Below are 22898 nucleotides of genomic sequence, written 5' to 3'. Positions count from 1 at the left end.
TAATCACCAAAATAACATCACGTATCCTCTCAACCTGTTCCACCCGTTAAGTTTCGTTTCTTTTCCTCCTTCCTTCCTGGGTGCTTCACCTATTTTGTAAAGCAGTGCATCTCCAAATCGTGGAAATTTTGATGTGTTTGTTTCGATGTTCAGCTCTAGTACGTAGTGTTTCTGAGAAGATGAATTAGCATTAAATTCGCCTAGACGTGTGCGGAAAACATCTTAGGAATATCACTGAAATTCATCAGTGGTCAAGGTCAATTGTCGCCGAGAGGATTGAATCCCGGCACAGTAGTGCATGCCACATACTTATATAAGTATATGACTACTACAAGGGTAGTGGTACTTGCTCCCAATAGAACATTTGTGGGTTGAACTCGGGCGTCAACTCCGTCCTAATGTCATTACCTGTGATATCGATGACCAGTTACAACAGTTACGGGCCATTTTGCCTCAGGAGAGAAGACCCCATCAGTACGGTAACAAAACCCAGTTTATGTGATGGTGATCAGCTTTGGATACATTTTCTTTTTATTGTAAGCTTTAAACTGAATAATCTGATTTTTTAAAATTGACACTTATAGCAGGTTCACTGAATAACACCAAAAAATAAAAAATTAAAAAAATAGTCTGAGAAGATTATGAAATCTTCCATTTATATTTTAACTTAACCATGATGAAAATACATAAATGATTCACACATATCGTACTATCACAATATCTATTCCTTTCATTCACTGGAAACTTTCATTATCTTAGAATGCATTCCGCATATCTTCATTCACAATGATACCTCAGATTTCGTCAAGAAATATTTTTCAAGATATATTTTAACTGATCGACTCACTAAGTTCTAATGCTGAAGTAAAGTCAAAGCAAAATCTATCGCAGAAATGGGGTTCTCAGACTGACAGTTGTGTCAAATGGTTCAAATGGCTCTGAGCACTATGGGACTTAACTACTGAGGTCATCAGTCCCCTAGAACTTAGAACTACTTAAACCTAACTAACCTAAGGACATCACAGACATCCATGCCCGAGGCAGGATTCGAACCTGCGACCGTAGCGGTCACGCGGTTCCAGACTGTAGCGCCTATAACCGCACGGCCACTCCGGCCGGCGACAGTTGTGTCTTTTACATTTTTTAACAGACAGCAAGGAGAACGAAAATGACTACAGCGATGTTTGAACTACGCTCGCAAACGTATGTGGAATCTAATTCGACCGACGATCAAAGACATGGAACTCGTGGAAAAAACGACTCGAAATAAAACTATATATTATACCAGTTTGACATGTCTGAGGATTTTTAATATTGTGATACTGTGTGAGTTCTATACTTGCAAGATTTTTAGGTACTTGTGATGATTAGTAGTCAGTGCCTTCAGTAGTTAGAATCTTTCATTTAGCTGGCAGTATTGACGCTCGCTGTATTGCAGTAGTTCGAGTGACGAAGAGTTTTGTGAGGTGAGTGATTCAAGAAAGGTATAGGTTATTGTCAGTCAGGGCCATTCTTTTTTAGGGATTATTGAAAGTCAGATTTCGTTGCGCTAAAAATATTGTTTGTCAGTTTAGGGTTGATCAGAATAAGTAAAGAGAGAAATGTCTGAGTACATTCAGTTTTTCTCAGCTGTTTGAAAATCAAATAACGTAAAAGGTTTACCAACACATTCATTCTTAATTTTTCTAAGGGGATGTTTCAAAGAATTAAACTTAATTCCTACTTACAAAGAGGTGGCTGCGGACTAGATACTAAGTAAACATGATTGTAGCCAAGATGGCGAATGTCATTTACAAGGAAAAGTAGTTTAAATGAATTAAAACTGTAAGAACATCGCTTGCTTTTCGGATGTTACTTATTCAAGCTTGTGTGACTGTAGGTCTGTCGCATTCGTCTAATTATTCAATTCCAAGTTCTCGTTTGTGTGACTACAACTTTGCCTTCAGTATGGACTCCTCTATTGTTACTATATAGTAATATTACTGCTTAAAGTTGGAAAGTAACTGCGGACAAGAAAACACTTCAAGAGAAGAATGGCAGCTGCTTGCTTTTCTCTCTCGACGCACGGTTGTGCTGATCTGTGTTAACGGCAGTGCTCTGCTCCTGTGGCTTGCAACCTCCCACGCTAGTAAGTTGAAATGGATGCCGCCATCCAGGCGTCACGGTTTATACCTTGCTGGAGCACAACCAGGAGCAGTGTAGGGGCACATGCCTAACTGTGCAAGAGCATACTATATTACCTTAGTCGTTTGGTGCTTTCAAAGGAAGTATGGAAAAGAGTCAAAGAAGTATGTTTAACTACAATACAGAGAACTGGCTTAACTTTACGCAATACTATTGTATTACAGTACTATTTCTAACTACTAAATAACTTAAAAATTTCTGCAAAAGAAAAAAATAATTGCACATCTGAAGCTGCAAGTGGAACATCGTTAATGTATACGAGAATTAGAACCAAGAGGACCCAAACAGGACCTTGTAGTATGCCATGTCTGATTGTTTTAAATTCTGCGTGCTTATTATTAAGTGAATGACATCGATCTGATACATTTTGTGTCCCATAATATTTTAAGTTTTGCATAAAGGTATCATGATTCACACACAGTCCAAAGCCTTATTCAACTCACAAAATACTATTAATGCATATAATCTCTGATTTATTTATCTTGGTATATCATCTGTCTAGGTAAATGTAGCGCTTTCAGCTGACAGACCTTTCTGAAATCCAAACTGTTTGGTACTGCATATGTTTTGCTGGTCTTTAAGTATATTGTATCTGATCTTCTAAAAATTTTTTGAAAATTTTTTCAGTAGTGACATAGGTCGATAATTCTTTATTAACGCTTTGTCCCATTTTTTGAGAAGAGATTCAATAACATTACATTTAAGTCTCTCTGAAAAAGTACCACTGCCTAAAGACTTATTGTATAAGTAACTCAATGTATTACTAAGTTAAGCTGGATAACATTCCATTATTTTATTGTCGGCTGAATCACAACCACTTGAGTATTTATTTTCAAGAGAATTGATTACACTGAAATTTCTTTTGGAGGTGTGAGACTGTGACGAATTTCAGCAAATTTCTTTTTCCTTTACCAACCTACTAAGGACGTTTTCAAACCTAAACTATCTGCCAATGGTAGAAGAGCTATTAAAAGTTTCTGCAACTTTGGGACTATCTTCGATCAGTTTATTATCCAACTTAAAAATTTCTTCATATTTTGGAAACATTTTTCCTGTCTAATGTTTAATATGTTCGGAATATTTTGTAATCTATTCTCTGAATGAGCTTATTTTTTCTTGAAAGTAGATACATTTTATTCTACGATGACTTTACTTCGAATTTTATAGCATAGTTGGTAATGTGATTTAACCCTGTTATAATCCGCGTCCCTTGATGCCAAGAGTATCCGTTCTTACTGAAGCGGCCTCAGTCGCAATAAGGAGAAAGTTAGTTTTAACAAGAATAACGCTCCCTTAAGTGCTATGTCGAAAGAATCTCGGCGCCACGCTCATAAAGCAAAAAAATCAACACAAACATAACTCCCTGGACTGATTCTCTCTCTTTGTATAACAGTAGCAACACTGAAGCCAGTTGGCTCGCATACTTTAATTAAAAGATCGCCGTAGTTATCACAGTTTTCGAGTGGCTCAACCAGAGCGACTTGTGCCCAGTTTACCCACCATCCTAGCATAGCCACCAGGATGTGTTCTAATAAAATATGCTAAGTTGAGTGACGTACGAAAATTGCTTCGTTGCATGCCTGAAGGGTATAAACAATTTTATGGCGATCTTTATGCGTAGGCTGAGGGCGTAAATGAAACGAATGATGTCTTTCCACATACACACATAATGATTGCACCTGATAAGTTTGGAACTTTAAAGATTCTACAAATATTGGAAGAGGTTGCTGATAACCTTATTTGTTGAAGACTCTACTTAACTACAATATCTGAAAATGCACGGCATTGTAATTTCTTTCACGCTTAATGCCAGTTTATGTGGTCCCATGTTTCTGGGTCTCCGTGGTTCTTCTGCTAGTTCTGGCAGAAATCTAGGCAAACATTGAAAAACTGAATAAAAATACACGGTAGGAAAAAAACAACGCAGCACGAAGGAATTATCCGAATGGAACGAAATCATTGGATGTGCTGTTCATGAGCAGATAAACCAATGATTACAGTTTCAGAAAAATTGGAGGATTTATTCAAGAGAAAAAGCTTCACATATTGAGCAAGTCAGCAACGCTCTGATCCACCACTGTCCCTTACGCAAGCAGTTATTCGGCTTGACACTGATTAATAGAGTTGTCCTGTTGAGGGATATCGAGCCAAAGCCTGTCCAGTTGGCACGCTAGATCGTCAGAATCCCGAACTGGTTTGGGGGCCCTGCCCATAATTCTCCAAACGTTCTCAATTGAGGTGAGGTCCGGCGACCTTGCTGGCCAAGGAAGAGTTTGGGAAGCATCGAGACAAGCAGTAGAAACTCTCGCCGTGTGCGGGCAGGCATTATCTTGCTTAAATGTAAGCCCAGGATGACTTGCCATGAAGGACAACAAAACGGGGCGTAGAACACCGTCTGTACCGCTGTGCTACAAGTGAGCCACGGGTGAGAACCGAAGGGGTCCTGCTATGAAAAAAAATGGCACCCAGACCATCGTTCCTGGTTGCCGAGCCATACGGCGAGCGAAAGTCAGTTTGGTATCCCACCGCTTTATGGGCCTTCTCCAGACACTTCTTTGCTGGCCATCGGGGCTCAGTTCGAAGCGGGACTCATCACTGAATACAACTCTACTCCAGTCAATAAGATTCCAGGCCGAAGACGTGTCTGGAGACCCTCGGGTCATTGTGTCAGTGGCTGCACTAATAAGCGCTGTGCGAGTATTGTTATCGCTGACATACTTCAACTGTTGCACAATGTCTTACCAGAAAATGATGATGTTAAAGAGTCAATCTGCCTTTATCTGTAGCGAGGATAGACTACTATACGATGTAGTCTGAATCACTCATTTTGTTCAATCTTATTCTATGTGTCTGCGCGATTAACAGTGACGTGCTAGTATTTGATGTACATGGAAGATTTAAATACGATGACACAGTGCCAAGCAACTAATTGCTTCCCGTAATCAGTCAATCATTTTTGTTAATCCCTTTTCTGATAACTGAGACGACCTGTGTAGTGGCTCATGGTTCATAGTCAAGTATAATAGAACCTCCATCTTCAGAGTGTTTTGTTTTCAGCCACTAACAGAAAAAAAATCTTGACATTGGCCATCAGCTACACAACCATATACGCATTGCATAATCAGTTACTACTTATCCATTCACCAAGGGTACTAAGATCTGCTCTCATATTAATAACAATAATTATTGCCATTTATATCTTTGAAATTAACTAACAATATTAGGAAAGGACAGATTGGTACTCACCGTAAAGATGACCCTTTGAGTTGCAGACAATAACAACGAAAAGAACGTTACACATTACTTTCACACAAGCAAGCACACCTCATGGACACAACCGGCACCTTGGACCGGAACTTATGTGTGCATGAAGTGTGCTTGCTTGTGTGAATGTGTGTTTGCCGAAGATGGCGTTGGCTGAAAGATGTAGTCAATATATTCTATGCCTAAAACTGTTGATATCCCGTTCTGTAGTTACCGTTGTTTGAAATTAACTAATTTATGAGGTAGAGAAAGTTTAAAATGTGCTCCATTTTATAATATAATAAAATAATAGAATAGATGATAATAAAATGTTGAAATGCGTGGCTTTTTAAAATGTATTGAATTAATGAGATTAATTTTTCGGCATGAATGACAAGCACAATAAGCTGAGCTATGCCTGGAAATAAGTTCGTATTAGTTCATATTACACTCCTGGAAATTGAAATAAGAACACCGTGAATTCATTGTCCCAGGAAGGGGAAACTTTATTGACACATTGCTGGGGTCAGATACATCACATGATCACACTGACAGAACCACAGGCACATAGACACAGGCAACAGAGCATGCACAATGTCGGCGCTAGTACAGTGTATATCCACCTTTCGCAGCAATGCAGGCTGCTATTCTCCCATGGAGACGATCGTAGAGATGCTGGATGTAGTCCTGTGGAACGGCTTGCCATGCCATTTCCACCTGGCGCCTCAGTTGGACCAGCGTTCGTGCTGGACGTGCAGACCGCGTGAGACGACGCTTCATCCAGTCCCAAACATGCTCAATGGGGGACAGATCCGGAGATCTTGCTGGCCAGGGTAGTTGACTTACACCTTCTAGAGCACGTTGGGTGGCACGGGATACATGCGGACGTGCATTGTCCTGTTGGAACAGCAAGTTCCCTTGCCGGTCTAGGAATGGTAGAACGATGGGTTCGATGACGGTTTGGATGTACCGTGCACTATTCAGTGTCCCCTCGACGATCACCAGTGGTGTACGGCCAGTGTAGGAGATCGCTCCCCACACCATGATGCCGGGTGTTGGCCCTGTGTGCCTCGGTCGTATGCAGTCCTGATTGTGGCGCTCACCTGCACGGCGCCAAACACGCATACGACCGTCATTGGCACCAAGGCAGAAGCGACTCTCATCGCTGAAGACGACACGTCTCCATTCGTCCCTCCATTCACGCCTGTCGCGACACCACTGGAGGCGGGCTGCACGATGTTGGGGCGTGAGCGGAAGACGGCCTAACGGTGTGCTGGACCGTAGCCCAGCTTCATGGAGACGGTTGCGAATGGTCCTCGCCGATACCCCAGGAGCAACAGTGTCCCTAATTTGCTGGGAAGTGGCGGTGCGGTCCCCTACGGCACTGCGTAGGATCCTACAGTCTTGGCGTGCATCCGTGCGTCGCTGCGGTCCGGTCCCAGGTCGACGGGCACGTGCACCTTCCGCCGACCACTGGCGACAACATCGATGTACTGTGGAGACCTCACGCCCCACGTGTTGAGCAATTCGGCGGTACGTTCACCCGGCCTCCCGCATGCCCACTATACGCCCTCGCTCAAAGTCCGTCAACTGCACATACGGTTCACGTCCACGCTGTCGCGGCATGCTACCAGTGTTAAAGACTGCGATGGAGCTCCGTATGCCACGGCAAACTGGCTGACACTGACGGCGGCGGTGCACAAATGCTGCGCAGCTAGCGCCATTCGACGGCCAACACCGCGGTTCCTGGTGTGTCCGCTGTGCCGTGCGTGTGATCATTGCTTGTACAGCCCTCTCGCAGTGTCCGGAGCAAGTATGGTGGGTCTGACACACCGGTGTCAATGTTTCCAGAATGAGATTTTCACTCTGCAGCGGAGTGTGCGCTGATATGAAACTTCCTGGCAGATTAAAACTGTGTGCCCGACCGAGACTCGAACTCGGGACCTTTGCCTTTCGCGGGCAAGTGCTCTACCAACTGAGCCACCGAAGCACGACTCACGACCGGTACTCACAGCTTTACTTCTGCCAGTACCTCGTCTCCTACCTTCCAAACTTTACAGAAGCTCTCCTGCGAACCTTGCAGAACTAGCACTCCTGAAAGAAAGGATATTGCGGAGACATGGCTTAGCCACAGCCTGGGGGATGTTTCCAGAATGAGATTTTCACTCTGCAGCGGAGTGTGCGCTGATATGAAACTTCCTGGCAGATTAAAACTGTGTGCCCGACCGAGACTCGAACTCGGGACCTTTGCCTTTCGCGGGCAAGTGCTCGTTTTTTTCGGTGTCAATGTGTTCTTTTTTCCATTTCCAGGAGTGTATTTTGCAGGGCGAAGTAGTTTCTTTCTCCGCTGTAGATTTGTGCTTACCATTCTTTATAATGCTATGTTTGGTCGTCGTGTTCGCCTTTGAAGTCTTGACCTTGTTCCCATTAAGCTTATCGGATCTTCGTAATTTTTCAAAGTACACAGGTGGGCTTCAGTTCTTGTAATTTCTGTACTATTTGAAATAACAACTCACACGACCTTTCTGTTAATAAAACAATACTGTATTTTTCTAAACGGTGCACATATGAAATACATACTCCTCACTTATTCATAGCGACCCCAAAATGGCGGTCTACAATTACTCGCTAAAAATGACGTGCTTCTCACTCGCTCACTAGCTTAGCGCGAATCCTTCCTTCCTCCTACTGGTACCAGAAAAAAATCCTCTGTTTTTTAACAACTGAAAGTCAAAAAATATATGACGGTAGGCATAGGCTCTATGATGAGCTACCGCTTCATCTTCTCTCTTTGCCTTTAAAGAAGACGAAAACATAAAGGAAATGCAAAAGGTTTATCACAATTTGGAAGAGACAGTTTAACTGGTCTCATGTTCTACGATTGTAAATATTATACCATCTAATTTTTAGCATTTACATGTATTTCAAAAGATTTTATTCTCTTCTTTTCAGTACTATGTATTGTTCATGCTTCATTTCCGTAAAAGGTTAGACTCCAAACAAATACTTTCAGAAAAGTTTTCCTAACATTTGAATTTACATTTGGTTTTAACAAATTTCTCTTACATAGAAACATTTTTCTTCATACTGCCAGTCTGCATTTTATATCTTCTCCACGTAGGCCATCGTTAGTTATCTTGCTGCAAACAGCTTTAATCATCTACTGCTTTTAATGTCTCATTTCCCAATCTAACTCCTAATCTAACTCCCTCAGCATCGCCTGATTCAGTTCGATTACCTCCCGTCACCCCCGTTTTGTTTTTGTTAATTTTCTTCTTATAATGTCTTCTCAAGGCAATATTCATTCTAGTCAAACGCTCTTTCAATCCTATCATTCAGAAAGAGCCTCAGTCCATCATCTTTGTTTTATCTTCCATACCTGGCTAATATTTGAATATCAAGTAATGTTTTAAAATAATATGAAGGCTACCGATAACTATAACCCAGGAAAGATCCTTTTGAGGCTTCCGTATCTCAACTGGTAAAAACCAAACCCTTATAGGATCACTTTGTTGTCCGTCTGTCTGTCTGTCAGACTGTTAAAAAAGTCCTTTTTCTCAGGAACGGGTAGACTAACCAAGTCGAAATTTATGTCACACACTAACTCACTCATCAAAACCTATACTGTAGTTTCCATTGGTCTAGAATGATGAAAATTGGCGAGAAGCAAGGTTCCACAGTACAGGTAAAGGAGAAAGTCCGAAAGTTATTAATTTGTGATTATATCAGTCGAAAAAGACCTCAACGGTAGGGAAGACGGAGATGAAGATCATCGGTACGGCGGAACTGGCGGAAGAGGCAAGCATTATCAACAAGATAAAGCATATTGAAAAGCCCAGACACGTCTGTGTGGCAACCACCGGTACTCTGGCCAGCGTCTGTTCACCATGTGAGGTGCGGCTGAACACCAAGCTCCAGGAACTAACAATCCCTGGTTCTAACTACCCAGCATTAGCTGGAACTTAATTACAAGCAGTATGATTCGTACAAGTAAAATTAATATTACCCCAGGTGGCCAATCCACTCGCCCTGTGGCGACAACCAAGCTATCGGATTCTGGGGAGCTTGGGCTCGTACGACAGAGAAAGTCGGAGTTCTCTAGTAAACGTCCACGAAAGTCCCATACATTTATTGGCACTTTTAACATTCAGACACTAATTCAGACAGGCAAACTTCATAATCTTACAACAGAACTCAACAAACAGAAAATTCAAATCCTTGCTCTCCAAGAGACCAGATTCACTGATTCAGAAACAATAGACTACAACAATTACCGTATCTTTAAAAGTAAAACAGACAAGAAAATTGGCAAAGGAGCTGCAATATTTGGCATGGCTTTTATTGTAAATAAGGACACCCTTGACTCTATTATAGACATAAATCAAATCAGTAACAGACTAATGACCATGCGAATCAAGCACACCAACAAAATATATACATTTATTAATGTTCATGCACCTACCAACATTGCCAACAAAAAAGAACCGGAGAAGACAGAAAAATTTTGGGAAAAACTCGAAACTGAAATGTCCAAAATTCCAGAGGAGGATGTAAAAATTCTTCTAGGGGATTTCAACGCGCAAATTGGCAAAGAGAGGAAATATAAAAAAACAGTCGGTAATTACCCTGCACACAAATTCACAAACAAGAACGGCATGAGACTCATCGAGTTATGTCAGCAAAACAACCTAAAAATCGTGACAACATCACTTCGAAAAGACCCCAATAAACAAAAAACATGGAGATCACCAAACCTTCAGCTTGGTGAATTTCAAATAGACCATGTTGCGATCTCCTATGACTTCCAGAAAGAAATACACGACGTTCAAGTCCGCAGAGGGGCAAATATAGATTCTGACCACTACCTTACCAGAGTTAAAATTAAATTCACTCCAAAAAGGAAACGCCAAAGGAAATCACCACTAATTCCCAAATTTGACTTGAAAAATATCAAGGAATCAGAAATTACAGAAGCATGGGATAAACAACCAACAAACAACTGGAAAGATTTCCGAACGAAAATTATACAGAAAGCAAGAGATTTGATTCCGTTAAAGAAAATATCCAAGCATCCATGGTGGAATTCGAATTGTGATAACGCATTAGAAGAGAGACAACAAGCCTTTTTAAATTACAATTGTGACAAATCAGAAACCACACAACAAACATTTTTCAAAGTGAGAAAACAAACAGCTAAAATACTTAGACAAACTAAAAGAAAATACCTTAATGAACAACTAAACACAATTGAAGAAAACTTTAAGAACCACAACACTCAAGATTTTTATAAAATATTCGCAAATCAAATCAAAGGATACACTCCACAAAATCTCTGCTTCCGGAAACAGAATGGAAAATTGGCACTAACTAACAAAGAAAATTGCCAAGAACTAGCTAAATATTTCTCACAACTCCTAAATTGCCCACAACCAAGTACAAGATTCCCCAGATTACAACCAGAACACACGAATGAGACTTCACTACCACCATCTCAAGAAGAAATTTATAGTCACATTAGAAAACTCAAAAACAATAAATCATCGGGAGAAGATGGAATTGTAGCTGAACTACTGAAAAACCTTGGTCCAAATTCGTTAAAAGAGATCACTAGCATCATCCAAGAAATTTGGCAGACAGAAAATATCCCAGAGGAGTGGAAGTGTGCACTAATTCACCCATTGCACAAAAAGGGAGAGAGATCAGACGTAAACAACTACAGAGGCATTTCACTTTTACCAGTTACCTACAAAATTCTATCTGCATGTCTCCTAAAGAGGGCACAAGAACAACTAGAACATACAATTTCAGACTACCAAGCAGGCTTTCGTCCTAATAGATCATGCCCGGAACAGATATTCAACCTTAAAACTATTTTAAAGATTAAAGCAATCAGGTCAAAACCAATAATCTGCACATTCGTTGATTTCAAAAAGGCATACGATTCCATAGACAGACAGTCTCTATGTCACATTCTCGAAGAACGAGGCCTAGACACTAAAACCCGAAAACTAATTGAACAAACACTAACAGAAACCAAATCAAAAATTAAATTCAGAGGGAAAATTTCGGAACCATTCTCAATTAAAACAGGAGTAAGACAAGGAGATGGGATCTCACCACTATTATTCAATATAGTTTTGGACAAAGTTATGAAAGAGTGGGAAGTAACACTAAGGAAACAAAGCTTGTGGAAGCCAATTGAACTAGGAAGAGGTAAAGGAAAATTGAACATCCCTTATTTAGCGTTTGCAGATGACTTGGCAATTATAACTGACAGTGAAGAAACAGCAGTAAAACAAATTGAGACACTTAAAGAATGTGCTGAGAAGGTTGGCCTGCAAATCTCCTTTGAGAAGACAGAATTCATCTGCTCAAAATTAGATATTTCGAAACTAAAAACAAAGTATGGTGAAATAACTAGAGTCAAGCACTTTAAGTATCTCGGTGAAGTTATTGAACCAACAGGACTTGAGAAAATAGCACAAAAAAACCGATTACAGAAAATCAAGAAAGCATTCGGACTTATTCAAAATATATATAACAAGAAATGTCTATCAAAAGGCACTAAAATCAGACACTACAACACAGTCATCAAACCAACAGTCACATATGCAAGTGAAACACTCTCCCTGAATAGAAAATTAGATTTACACGAAATTAAGAAAGTAGAGAGAAAAATTATTAGAAAAATCCTAGGACCACGATACACACAAGATGGATACAGGCTGCAGACTACCGAGACAACCGAAAAAATATCAAACATCGAGGCAGATATCAGGAAGAGGCGGATGAAGTTTTATGGACATATAGACAGATTACCTGGAAACAGGTTAACTAAACGTCTATTGGACTATATGACATCACTTAAGGCAACAATACCCTGGGTAACTGAAGTTAAGAAGGATTTGAAAAAGGCAAAAATTGACATAACAAACACATCAGACCGGGATACATTCAGAAGAAAAATCGACAAGTGGAAGTTTACTCCAGAGACGGAATCTAAACCTTTCCGAGCAAAGTGGACCGAAGAAAGGAAGAAGGCCTTTGGGGAGGCAATGAAGAAATACTGGGAAAATAAGAAGAACATTAAGAAATGTTAATCACCTGCTTATCGTTCTCCCATGGGGACATTCGCTAATAATAATAATAATAATATCAGTCGAAAAAAAATTTTTGGCGTTTACCGTCCGTCTTTTAATTCCAATTTCTTCAGAAACGGTTTAACGTATCAAGTCAAAATTTATGTCACATACTAAGGTCTACGGCCGCTTTCCGGTCTAAAACATTTAAACATCTAAGTCAGTGCAGTCAAAGGATTCAGCATTTATGACACACATTTTGATGGTGCCAAAGTCACTCAGCAAAGTCTAGAGGGTTCTTCTCTTTGACGTAGACTCGCGAAATTTGGCAACAACCAAAGTTCCGCAGTACAAGCAAAAGGAAATAAATCCTAAAATGTTTGTAATCACACCAGACGAAAAAACATTTTTTATCTTTTACATGACTATCTGTCCGTCTGTTGCCAGCCCATTTCTCCGGAATAGGTTGACGTGTCAAGTCCCTTGGCAGCGTAAAAAATATAAAAGTGTAAATATACACTCCTGGAAATTGAAATAAGAACACCGTGAAGTCATTGTCCCAGGAAGGGGAAACTTTATTGACACATTCCTGGGGTCAGATACATCACATGATCACACTGACAGAACCACAGGCACATAGACACAGGCAGCAGAGCATGCACAATGTCGGCACTAGTACAGTGTATATCCACCTATCGCAGCAATGCAGGCTGCTATTCTCCCATGGAGACGATCGTAGAGATGCTGGATGTAGTCCTGTGGAACGGCTTGCCATGCCATTTCCACCTGGCGCCTCAGTTGGACCAGCGTTCGTGCTGGACGTGCAGACCGCGTGAGACGACGCTTCATCCAGTCCCAAACATGCTCAATGGGGGACAGATCCGGAGATCTTGCTGGCCAGGGTAGTTGACTTACACCTTCTAGAGCACGTTGGGTGGCACGGGATACATGCGGACGTGCATTGTCCTGTTGGAACAGCAAGTTCCCTTGCCGGTCTAGGAATGGTAGAACGATGGGTTCGATGACGGTTTGGATGTACCGTGCACTATTCAGTGTCCCCTCGACGATTACCAGTGGTGTACGGCCAGTGTAGGAGATCGCTCCCCACACCATGATGCCGGGTGTTGGCCCTGTGTGCCTCGGTCGTATGCAGTCCTGATTGTGGCGTTCACCTGCACGGCGCCAAACACGCATACGACCATCACAGGTACCAAGGCAGAAGCGACTCTCATCGCTGAAGACGACACGTCTCCATTCGTCCCTCCATTCACGCCTGTCGCGACACCACTGGAGGCGGTCTGCACGATGTTGGGGCGTGAGCGGAAGACGGCCTAACGGTGTGCGGGACCGAAGCCCAGCTTCATGGAGACGCTTGCGAATGGTCCTCGCCGATACCCCAGGAGCAACAGTGTCCCTAATTTGCTGGGAAGTGGCGGTGCGGTCCCCTACGGCACTGCGTATGATCGTACGGTCTTGGCGTGCATCCGTGCGTCGCTGCGGTCCGGTCCCAGGTCGACGAGCACGTGCACCTTCCGCCGACCACTGGCGACAACATCGATGTACTGTGGAGACCTCACGCCCCACGTGTTGAGCAATTCGGCGGTACGTCCACCCGGCCTCCCGCATGCCCACTATACCTCCCCGCTCAAAGTCCGTCAACTGCACATACGGTTCACGTCCACGCTGTCGCGGCATGCTACCAGTGTTAAAGACTGCGATGGAGCTCCGTATGCCACGGCAAACTGGCTGACACTGACGGCGGCGGTGCACAAATGCTGCGCAGCTAACGCCATTCGACGGCCAACACCGCGGTTCCTGGTGTGTCCGCTGTGCCGTGCGTGTGATCATTGCTTGTACAGCCCTCTTGCAGTGTCCGGAGCAAGTATGGTGGGTCTGACACACCGGTGTCAATGTGTTCTTTTTTCCATTTCCAGGAGTGTATTAACTCAGATGAAAGATACGCCCCCCCTTCCATCCTGTTTCTTCCCGCCTACCCTCTCCCTACCTCCCCCCCCCCCCGCGAGTCCTTTTGTATTCCCCTCCTCTGCCTTCCCCACTCCCTATCGCATCTGCCCACACACCCCCGCCCCCTCTTATGGGTCCTTGTCCTCCATCGGCTCCTTCCCCCCCCCTTTGTTTTTCCTCTCCTTTCCCCCTTTTTATTTACCCATCATCTGTCCAGGTTCCCCCCACCTGCCCTCGGCTATGGTATGTCATATTTGCCAACATTTTAGTCCAGTGTTCAAGTGAATGTTGAGTGTTTCATCTTTCCAAAGTGTTGCGAACAGAAATCATGCTGTCGCTGGGTGTGAATTTTATGTCTCTTGCGAACAGAAACCAGACTGTCGCCGGTTTTTTTAATTGTCTTTCTATTATTTTACCTGTCTGCTTCATATGTATTTTAGCAGCATCATCATCCCTTTGTTTCTATGCTTTTAAGTTCCACGATTTTTCCGCCATGTTACCATTTAAGTCTTCGATTTTATCGCCTGTTTTTATTATTTATTATCTTCCTCTTTTTAAAACAAATTCTGTAGGCTGAAGAGCGGCATACTAAGCTGCTGCCAGCCCGCCCCCTTCGGGGGGAATCGAAACTCAATAAAGAAAAGAAAAACTTGAAAGATACGGTCATATATGTCACACAATTATTTCAATATGTTGCCAGGATCGATGTTGATAACAAGTAACACTCACCGAAATTCTCAGTTCCTGAGCAGGATGAACTATCTGTATGCATAATTAACTTTGTACGAACCCTCGGTGTGCGAGTCTACATCGCGCTATGCGATTTTTTTTTATTTTTTTTTTTTTAGGAGACATCTGTAGGGAATAAAAATATTTTTCATTTTACTCAGCCGGACTGAGATACGTAAGGTATGCACAATCCAAATAAATTCTTTAGTTAGTTTTGCAGTCCAGGGATTGCACTGAATCGTACTACAAGGTGTAGTGGTGTAGACACTAGTAGTTTTCGTTTATTGAAGGTGTTACAGTACAGAAACTTTGGCGGGGAGCCAGGCTTCAGGCAGCAGGCAGCAGGCTTTAGGCGCTCAGGAGGCGTGCGGCTCGCCGCGCTCCCTGTCCCTGTCCCTGTCCCTGTCGCGGTCGCGGTCGCGCTCCCTGCCGGCCCTGGCCGCGGCGCGGCCGGCGCCGGACTGGGCGGGCGCCTTCAGCACGGCGGGGTCCAGGTGGTTCAGCGGCGCCTCGCTCCAGTCCACCGGCGCCGGCGACGCCGCCTGCTGCACCAGGTGCGGCGCCACCAGCACCATCATTTGCTGCCGGCACAACCGACACACACGATCTCTCAGTGACGCGGATCTACTCAAGGAGGTGCTCAGAGCTAAGTGATTCCCATTCAGCTACCATTAAGTAATACAGGGAGTATAAAAAAGAACTTCCCGATTAAAAAAAAATCGTTACTATTATGTTATATGAAATACGTGCGTGAACAACGTACTGTTGGAAATACCAAACTCTCGAGTTTCACATGGTTCCCGGCAGGTAGCAGCATAGTGCGCCCATATCAATTCTAGTTAAAACGGCGTAACTGTTCTCGAAAGAACAGATATCGCTGATGACCGTCAGCTTCCCTAGAATAAATGATAATTAATTGAAAACCTCAGCTACCGACAGAGAAGCTGCACGGTCATCAATGGTATCTGTTCTTCCAAAATGGTTCAAATGGCTCTGAGCACTATGTGACTTAACTTCTGAGGTCATTAGTCCCCTAGAACTTAGAACTACTTAAACCTAACTAACCTAAGGACATCACACACAGCCATGCCCGAGGCAGGATTCGAAACTGCGACCGTAGCGGTCGCTCGGTTCCAGAGTGAAGCGCCTAGAACCGCACGGCCGGCTCTGTTCTTTCAAGAACAGTTACTATCTTCATATATAGTTACAAGCTACCCAGCCATTGACCTTCGTCTGTGCGAATGCGCACAGGTTGCCCGAACTCTTACGGGAATCGTCACCTTAGTGTGCGCGAGTAATGAGTGGATGGGCAAATACCTATTAGGTACATTACGTATGTAGATTGTGAACAGTTGGGAATGTGGCTCTCATGGAAAGCGTGCAAGGGATAAGTCCCTGCAGTCGCGCTATTCATCTGTGTCTTCGGTGGCTCCAGCTGGCACGGTAGCTCAGCGTGTTCGGTCAGAGCGTTAGCTGCCCTCGGTAATAAAAAAACTGAGTTAACGGATCAACGACGAACTGAAACCGGTGTCTTGCGACGTCCGCCCCAAGCAGTTGCAAGGAACGAAAAAGAAGAAAATGAGATTTTAAAAAAAAAAATGCATAGAGCGTCTGCCATGTAAGCAGAAGATCCCAGGTTCGAGTCCCGGTCAGGGCACACATTTTCAGCTGTCCCCATCGAGGTATATCAACAACACCTGTCGGCAGCGGAGCGTTTCAAATAATTATCACAACTGAAAGCGTTTTGTGTTCTACGTTTTGCACAGTGCGGATCAGTAACAACTGTCCAGCGTGACTTTCGTACTAGGTATGGTGTGGATCCTCCTACAGCACAGAGCATTAGACGATGGCATGAACGATACCGAGAAACACGTTGCTTGTGTAAAGGCAAATCTGGCACAGACGTCGAACTCGTCCGCCATAGTTTCACAAGGAGTCCGCAGAAACCTGTTCGCCGTGCAGCTCGACGACTCAACATACCCCCGATGTCCGTCTGGCGTATGATGCGTCGACGTTTGAACATGAAACCATACTGCAAGCTCTTCGTGAAGGTTACAAACAACAACGTGTGGAGTTCTGTAATGTCGTTCTTCGCAAAATGGGGGATGACAGTTTTCTTCCACGCTTAGTGTTTAATGACTTTTTTTTCCTTTATTGTTATTTCATGCCTCAGATGAGGCGGGCCGGCAGCGGCCTACATACGCCGCTCTTCGGCCAATAGATACAACATATAAACATAGAAGACAGAGAAACATAAAAAGCATGGTAATACATGATGAACATTACACAATATATTAGAAGTCGTTCAACAGAAGGCACTGTACACAAAGGGCGTCACCAGTTGAACACACGAAGACATCCAGTTGGAGACGAGAACATAGGGGAACACCGATGAAACCACTGTAGCACACAACGGAGAAACACTGACGCACGGAAACACTGGTGACGATCATCGGCGAAGCACTCACAAACACACTGACGAAGAGGGGGGTGACCTGCCTCCAGGTGGAAGGGGGAGGTTGGAGGGAGGGAAGGAGGGGGGTGGAGCCAGTGTGAAAAAGAAGGGAGAGTGGGGGGAGGGGAGAGGGTAGGGGTTGGAAGCCTGGGGAGGGGGTGGAAGGGGGAGACGTGGGAGAGAGGAGGGGGGGAAAAGAAGGTGAGGAGGGAGAGAGGGAGCCCTGCGGAAAAATGGGGGAGTGGGAGGGGAGAGTCAGAGCTGGAAGGAGGGGTAGATGGACAGAATAAGGACATCATCAGGCAGGGGGAGTTGGCGTAAGCCACCCTGGCAATGGTATGGAGGGTGTGAAGATGGAGAGCAGGTGGAATGCAAGAACACAGGCGCAGCAGTGGGCTGGGATGGGCGAGGGTGGGAGAGACAAGCAGATGTGAGGGGTCGAGCTTGTGGAAGGTGTAAAGGATCCGTATCCAATCGAGGAAAAGGAGAAGGTGCGGGAGGGGAATCAAGTTGTATAGGATCTGCGTGGGGGATGGGAGACGGATGTGATAGGCGAAGCGAAGTGCATGGTGTTCAAGGATTTGGAGGGACTTATAGTAGGTGGGAAGGTGTTAAGTGACGAGGCAACATTCCATCTATTTGGAGAGGTAAACTGACATAATGTGAGAATATGGGCATGGAACAACCACGTGAGGTTGTACAACATCACAGATCACAGGGACACTCCAAAATTTAATGTGTTTTTTGCTGTTTCACGCAAAAAAGTGCATGGTCCTTTTTTTTTGCCGAGTACACTGTTACAGGAATCACATATCTCGATATGCTTTATAAATTTCTTTTCCCATAGTTGGACACTGATTCGAAAGGCTTCATTTACCAACAGGATGGGGCTCTGCCACACTGGCATCTGGAATTGAGGGAATTTTTAAATCAAAGGATTACTGAAAGATTGATTGGTCGCACTGTACCAAATGATTCAGCCTTACATTACTTGACTGTATGTGATTATTTCTTGTGAGGGTTTATTAAAGGCTCTGTTTATGTGCCTCCGTTACCAACTTTTGTTTTACTCGATGGATTTCCCGTCTATTACTACGAACTGTGACCTTTCTGACAGGAAATCACGAATCCAGTCGCACAACTGAGGCGATATTCCACAGGCACGCAATTTGGTTAGATGACGCTTGTGAGGAACGGTGTCGAAAACCTTCTGGAAATCTAAAAACATGGAATCAATTTGACATCTCCTGTCGATAGCACTCATTACTCCATGAGTATAAAGAGCTAGCTGTGTTTCGCAAGAATGATATTTTCTGAATCCGTGCTGACTATATGTCAATAAATCGTTTTCTTCGAGGTACATCATAGTGTTCGAATATAGTAAATGTTCCAAAGCCCTACTGCAAATCGACGTTAGTGATATAGGCCTGTAATTCAACTGATTACCCCTACTTCTCTTTTTGGGTATTGGTGTGACTTGAGCGATTTTCCAGTCTTTAGGTACGGATCTTTCTGTGAACGAGCGGTTGTATATAATTGCTAAATATGGAGCTATTGTATCAGCATACTCTGAGAGGAACCTGACTAGTATACAATCTGGACCAGAAGTCTTGCCCTTATTAAGTGATATAAGCCGCTTTGCGACACCGACGATATCTACTTCTATGTCTGTCATCTTGGCAGTTATTCTTGATTGGAATTCAGGAATATGTATTTCGTCTTCTTTAGTGAAGGTATTTCGGAAAACCGTGTTTAATAACTCTGCTTTAGTAGCACTGTCATCAGTGACTTCATCGTTGTTATCGCGCAGTGAAGGTATTGATTGCGTCTTGCCACTGGTGTGCTTTATATGTAACCAGAATCTCTTTGGATTTTCTGCCAGATTTCGAGACAGAGTTTCTTTATGGAAATTATTAAAAGCATCTCGCATTGAAGTACGCGCTATGCTTTGAACTTCTGTAAATTTTTGCCAGTCTTGGAGATTTTGCGTTCTTTTAAATTTGGCATGCTTTTCTCGCTGCTTCTGCAACAGCGATCTGACCTGTTTTGTGTACCATGGAGGATCAGTACCATCACAATTAAATTAATTGGTATATGTCCCTCAATTGCTGTCGATACTCTCTCTTCGAAACCATTCCACAACTTTTCTACGCCTTACATGATCAGATCAGAATGAGTGAAGACTGTCTCTTAAAACGGCGTTAAGAGCATTTTTATCAGCTTTTTTAAAAAGATATACTTTGCGTTTCTTTTTGTCAGTTGTAGGTGTTAACCATTCAGCCTAGCAGCAAATGCCTTGTGGTCGCTAATCCTGTATTCGTCACGATACGCATTATTTGTCCAGGATTATTTATTGCTAAGAGGTCAAATATGCTTTCGCAACCATTTACGCTTCGAGTGGGCTCATGAACTAATTGTTCAAAATAATTTTCTGAGAAAGCATTCAGTACAATTTCGGATGACGTTTTATGCCTGCCGCTGGCTTTAAACGTATAATTTTTCCAGCATATCGAGGGTAGATTGAAGTCACCACCGACTATAGCTGTGTGAGTGGGGTACCTATTTGAAATGAGACTCAAGTTTTCTTTGAACTGTTCAGTAACGATATCTTTTGAGTCGTGAGGAGGGGGGGGGGGGGGTTGGTAAAACGATCCAATTAATAGTTTAGTCAGATTGTCAAGTATAACCTCTACCCATACTATTTCGCAGGAACTATCTACTTCAATTTCACTACAAGGCAAACTACTTCTGACAGCTACTGACTTCCACCACCAACTGTATTTAATCTATCCTTTCTGAACACTGTTAGATCGTTTGAAAAAATTTCGTCTGAACTTATTTCCGGCTTTAGCCAGCGTTGTGTACCTGTAACTATTTGAACTTCCGTGCTTTCTATTAGGGCTTGGAACTCTGGTTCTTTCCCAACACAGGTTCGACAATTTACAACTACAATACCGATCGTTTCTGCAACTAACTTACTGTGGTTTTACCTGTCCCCTTTTTAAACGGACGCCCATTCTGTTGTTCCCTGAGACCCTCTAACCTAAAAAAAAAAAAAAAAACGCCCAGTCCGTTCCACACAGCCCCCACGACCCGTGTAGCCGCTTCCTGTGTGTGGTGGACTCGTGACCTACTAAGCGGAACCCGGAAACCCACCACCCGGTGGCGCAAGTCAAGTAATCTACAGCCTATACAGTCACAGAACCATTCCATTGATGATCTGCAGATGGTGAGCTCCACCTTAATCTCGGAAGCAAGACTGACAGTCCTTACCATTTCCGCTAGCCGCCCGAAACCAGAGAGAATCTCCTCTGATCCAAAGCGACACACGTCATTGGTACCGACATGAGCACCACCTGCAGTTGGCTGCACCCAGTACTCTTCATGGCATCTGAAAGCACCCTTTCTACATCTGGACTGACTCCCCCTGGTATGCACACGGAGTGCACACTGGCTTCCTTCCCCTCCTTGGCAGCCATGTTCCTAAGGGGCCCCATTAAGTGCCTAACGTTGGAGCTCCCAACTACCAGCAAACCCACCCTCTGTGAATACCGAGCCGGCCGTGGTGGCCAAGCGGTTAAAGGCGCTACAGTCTGGGCCCGCGCGGCCGATACGGTCGCAGGTTCGAATCCTGCCTCGGGCATGGATGTGTGTGACGTCCTTAGGTTAGTTAGGTTTAAGTAGTTCTAAGTTCTAGGGGACTGATGATGTTAGAAGTTAAGTCCCATAGTGCTCAGAGCCATTTGAACCATTTTTTTTGTGAATACTGAGACCTTGCAGGCCAAGAAGCTTCCTCTGGAACAGGGTGGACGACTGCATCCGGCTCAGAGACATCGTCAGCCACAGATAACGCCCGAAACCTGTTCGTCAAACGAACCGGGAGACCCTACAATCGGCCCCTCGGGAAGTTTTTCGCTGCCTGCCAGATTTTGGAATGACCTCCCACTCGACCACGAATGAGGGGTCAACCCACAGCAGTTGACCTATCGGGGAACACTCCATGTAGCAGCCACATAACCTTTCGGATCATCAATGGCACTTCTTCCAGTAGGGGAGGCAAAGACACCCGCAAGAAACGGCGATAGCTCCGGCCCGTTAAGCGATGTGGAAGGAAGTCTGGCCCCAGAATACGGTTGCCAGTTGTCCCGGCCACACTTTCCATCTGCACCGATGCTGATGAATAGCTGTCACCATTCCGTCGGGGTTCTGCATACTATCCCACAGATGACTGTTATGAAAGTTGAAGATACCTCTCCGCGTAAAATTGGCATCATCCGTGAACAGGATGGATGACACAAATCCCGGAATCGTGGTTGCCTGGTGAAGAAACGAGTGACAGAACTGCTCCCGATGTCGAACGTTTGTCGTTAGTAAGCCCTCCCTGCACATGCTACAATTGATACGGGTAGTAACAATTGTCATGGGAAATGTTCCACATGGTCGACTGGCTTACTCCGTACTGGCGGGTCAATTGCCTGCTACAGACAAGGCGCTCGCTTTCCACAGTATTAATCACAGGTTCCTCCAGCTCCGGTGTCCGAACATTTCAGGAACGTCGTTCGTGATTTCCTTCTTCATGAAACGACCTTGTCTCAGATAAACGGCGAAACAGTGTTGCAAACATTGAATGCTGTGGTTGTAGTCTGCGGGGATATGTCTCCTGATACAACCTTGCTGCCCACGCTGGTTGCCTTTCCGTAAGTAAACACCATGTCGGCAAGCTCCCGATTCGAATACGGAACCATTGTGTAAAACGCTGTATCACATCCACTACAAGGTGAATCAGCAAGAGAAGTAAATCGGATACAACATTACCAATTACTACGACGGAAGAGCGCGCTAGGGAATGACGCGTGAGGAGCAGTACCACCCTCTACGACGAAACCATGCATACTGTAACTGTAGCTGCGTGGTACAGCACGTATTAGACCGCAGTTCCTGTAACAAAGTATAATTGAATAAATGGTCTCTAGCAAGGAAACCATGCGTTTCCGGACGTAAGTTCATTAGACGTTTTTTGTTCCGTATCGCCGGCCGGGGTGGCCGAGCGGTTCTAGGCGCTATAGTCTGGAACCGCGCGACCGCTACGGTCGCAGGTTCGAATCCTGCCTCGGGCATGGATGTGTGTGATGTCCTTAGGTTGGTTAGGTTTAAGTAGTTCTAAGTTCTAGGGGACTGATGATCTCTCATAGTGCTCAGAGCCATTTGAAACAAGCAATCAACACAAACAAGAGAGGGGAGAT

General features: G+C 44.0%; 1 protein-coding gene across 1 annotated transcript in view; it reads right to left on the bottom strand.

The window, feature by feature from the left end:
• Positions 1-22898, bottom strand: part of LOC126088331 (tubulin polyglutamylase complex subunit 2) — a 140166-nt gene that overhangs the window by 10766 nt on the left and 106502 nt on the right. Inside the window, exon 5 of the mRNA XM_049906464.1 lies at positions 15635-15781. Coding sequence (XP_049762421.1) covers positions 15635-15781 — 147 coding nt within the window. The remainder of the gene's footprint in view (positions 1-15634; positions 15782-22898) is intronic.

This window comes from Schistocerca cancellata, chromosome 6, assembly GCF_023864275.1.
Source record: "Schistocerca cancellata isolate TAMUIC-IGC-003103 chromosome 6, iqSchCanc2.1, whole genome shotgun sequence".
Taxonomy (NCBI): Eukaryota; Metazoa; Arthropoda; class Insecta; order Orthoptera; family Acrididae; genus Schistocerca; species Schistocerca cancellata.
The sequence above is the reverse complement of the archived record's forward strand: the minus strand, read 5'-3'. Positions and strand labels throughout refer to the sequence as shown.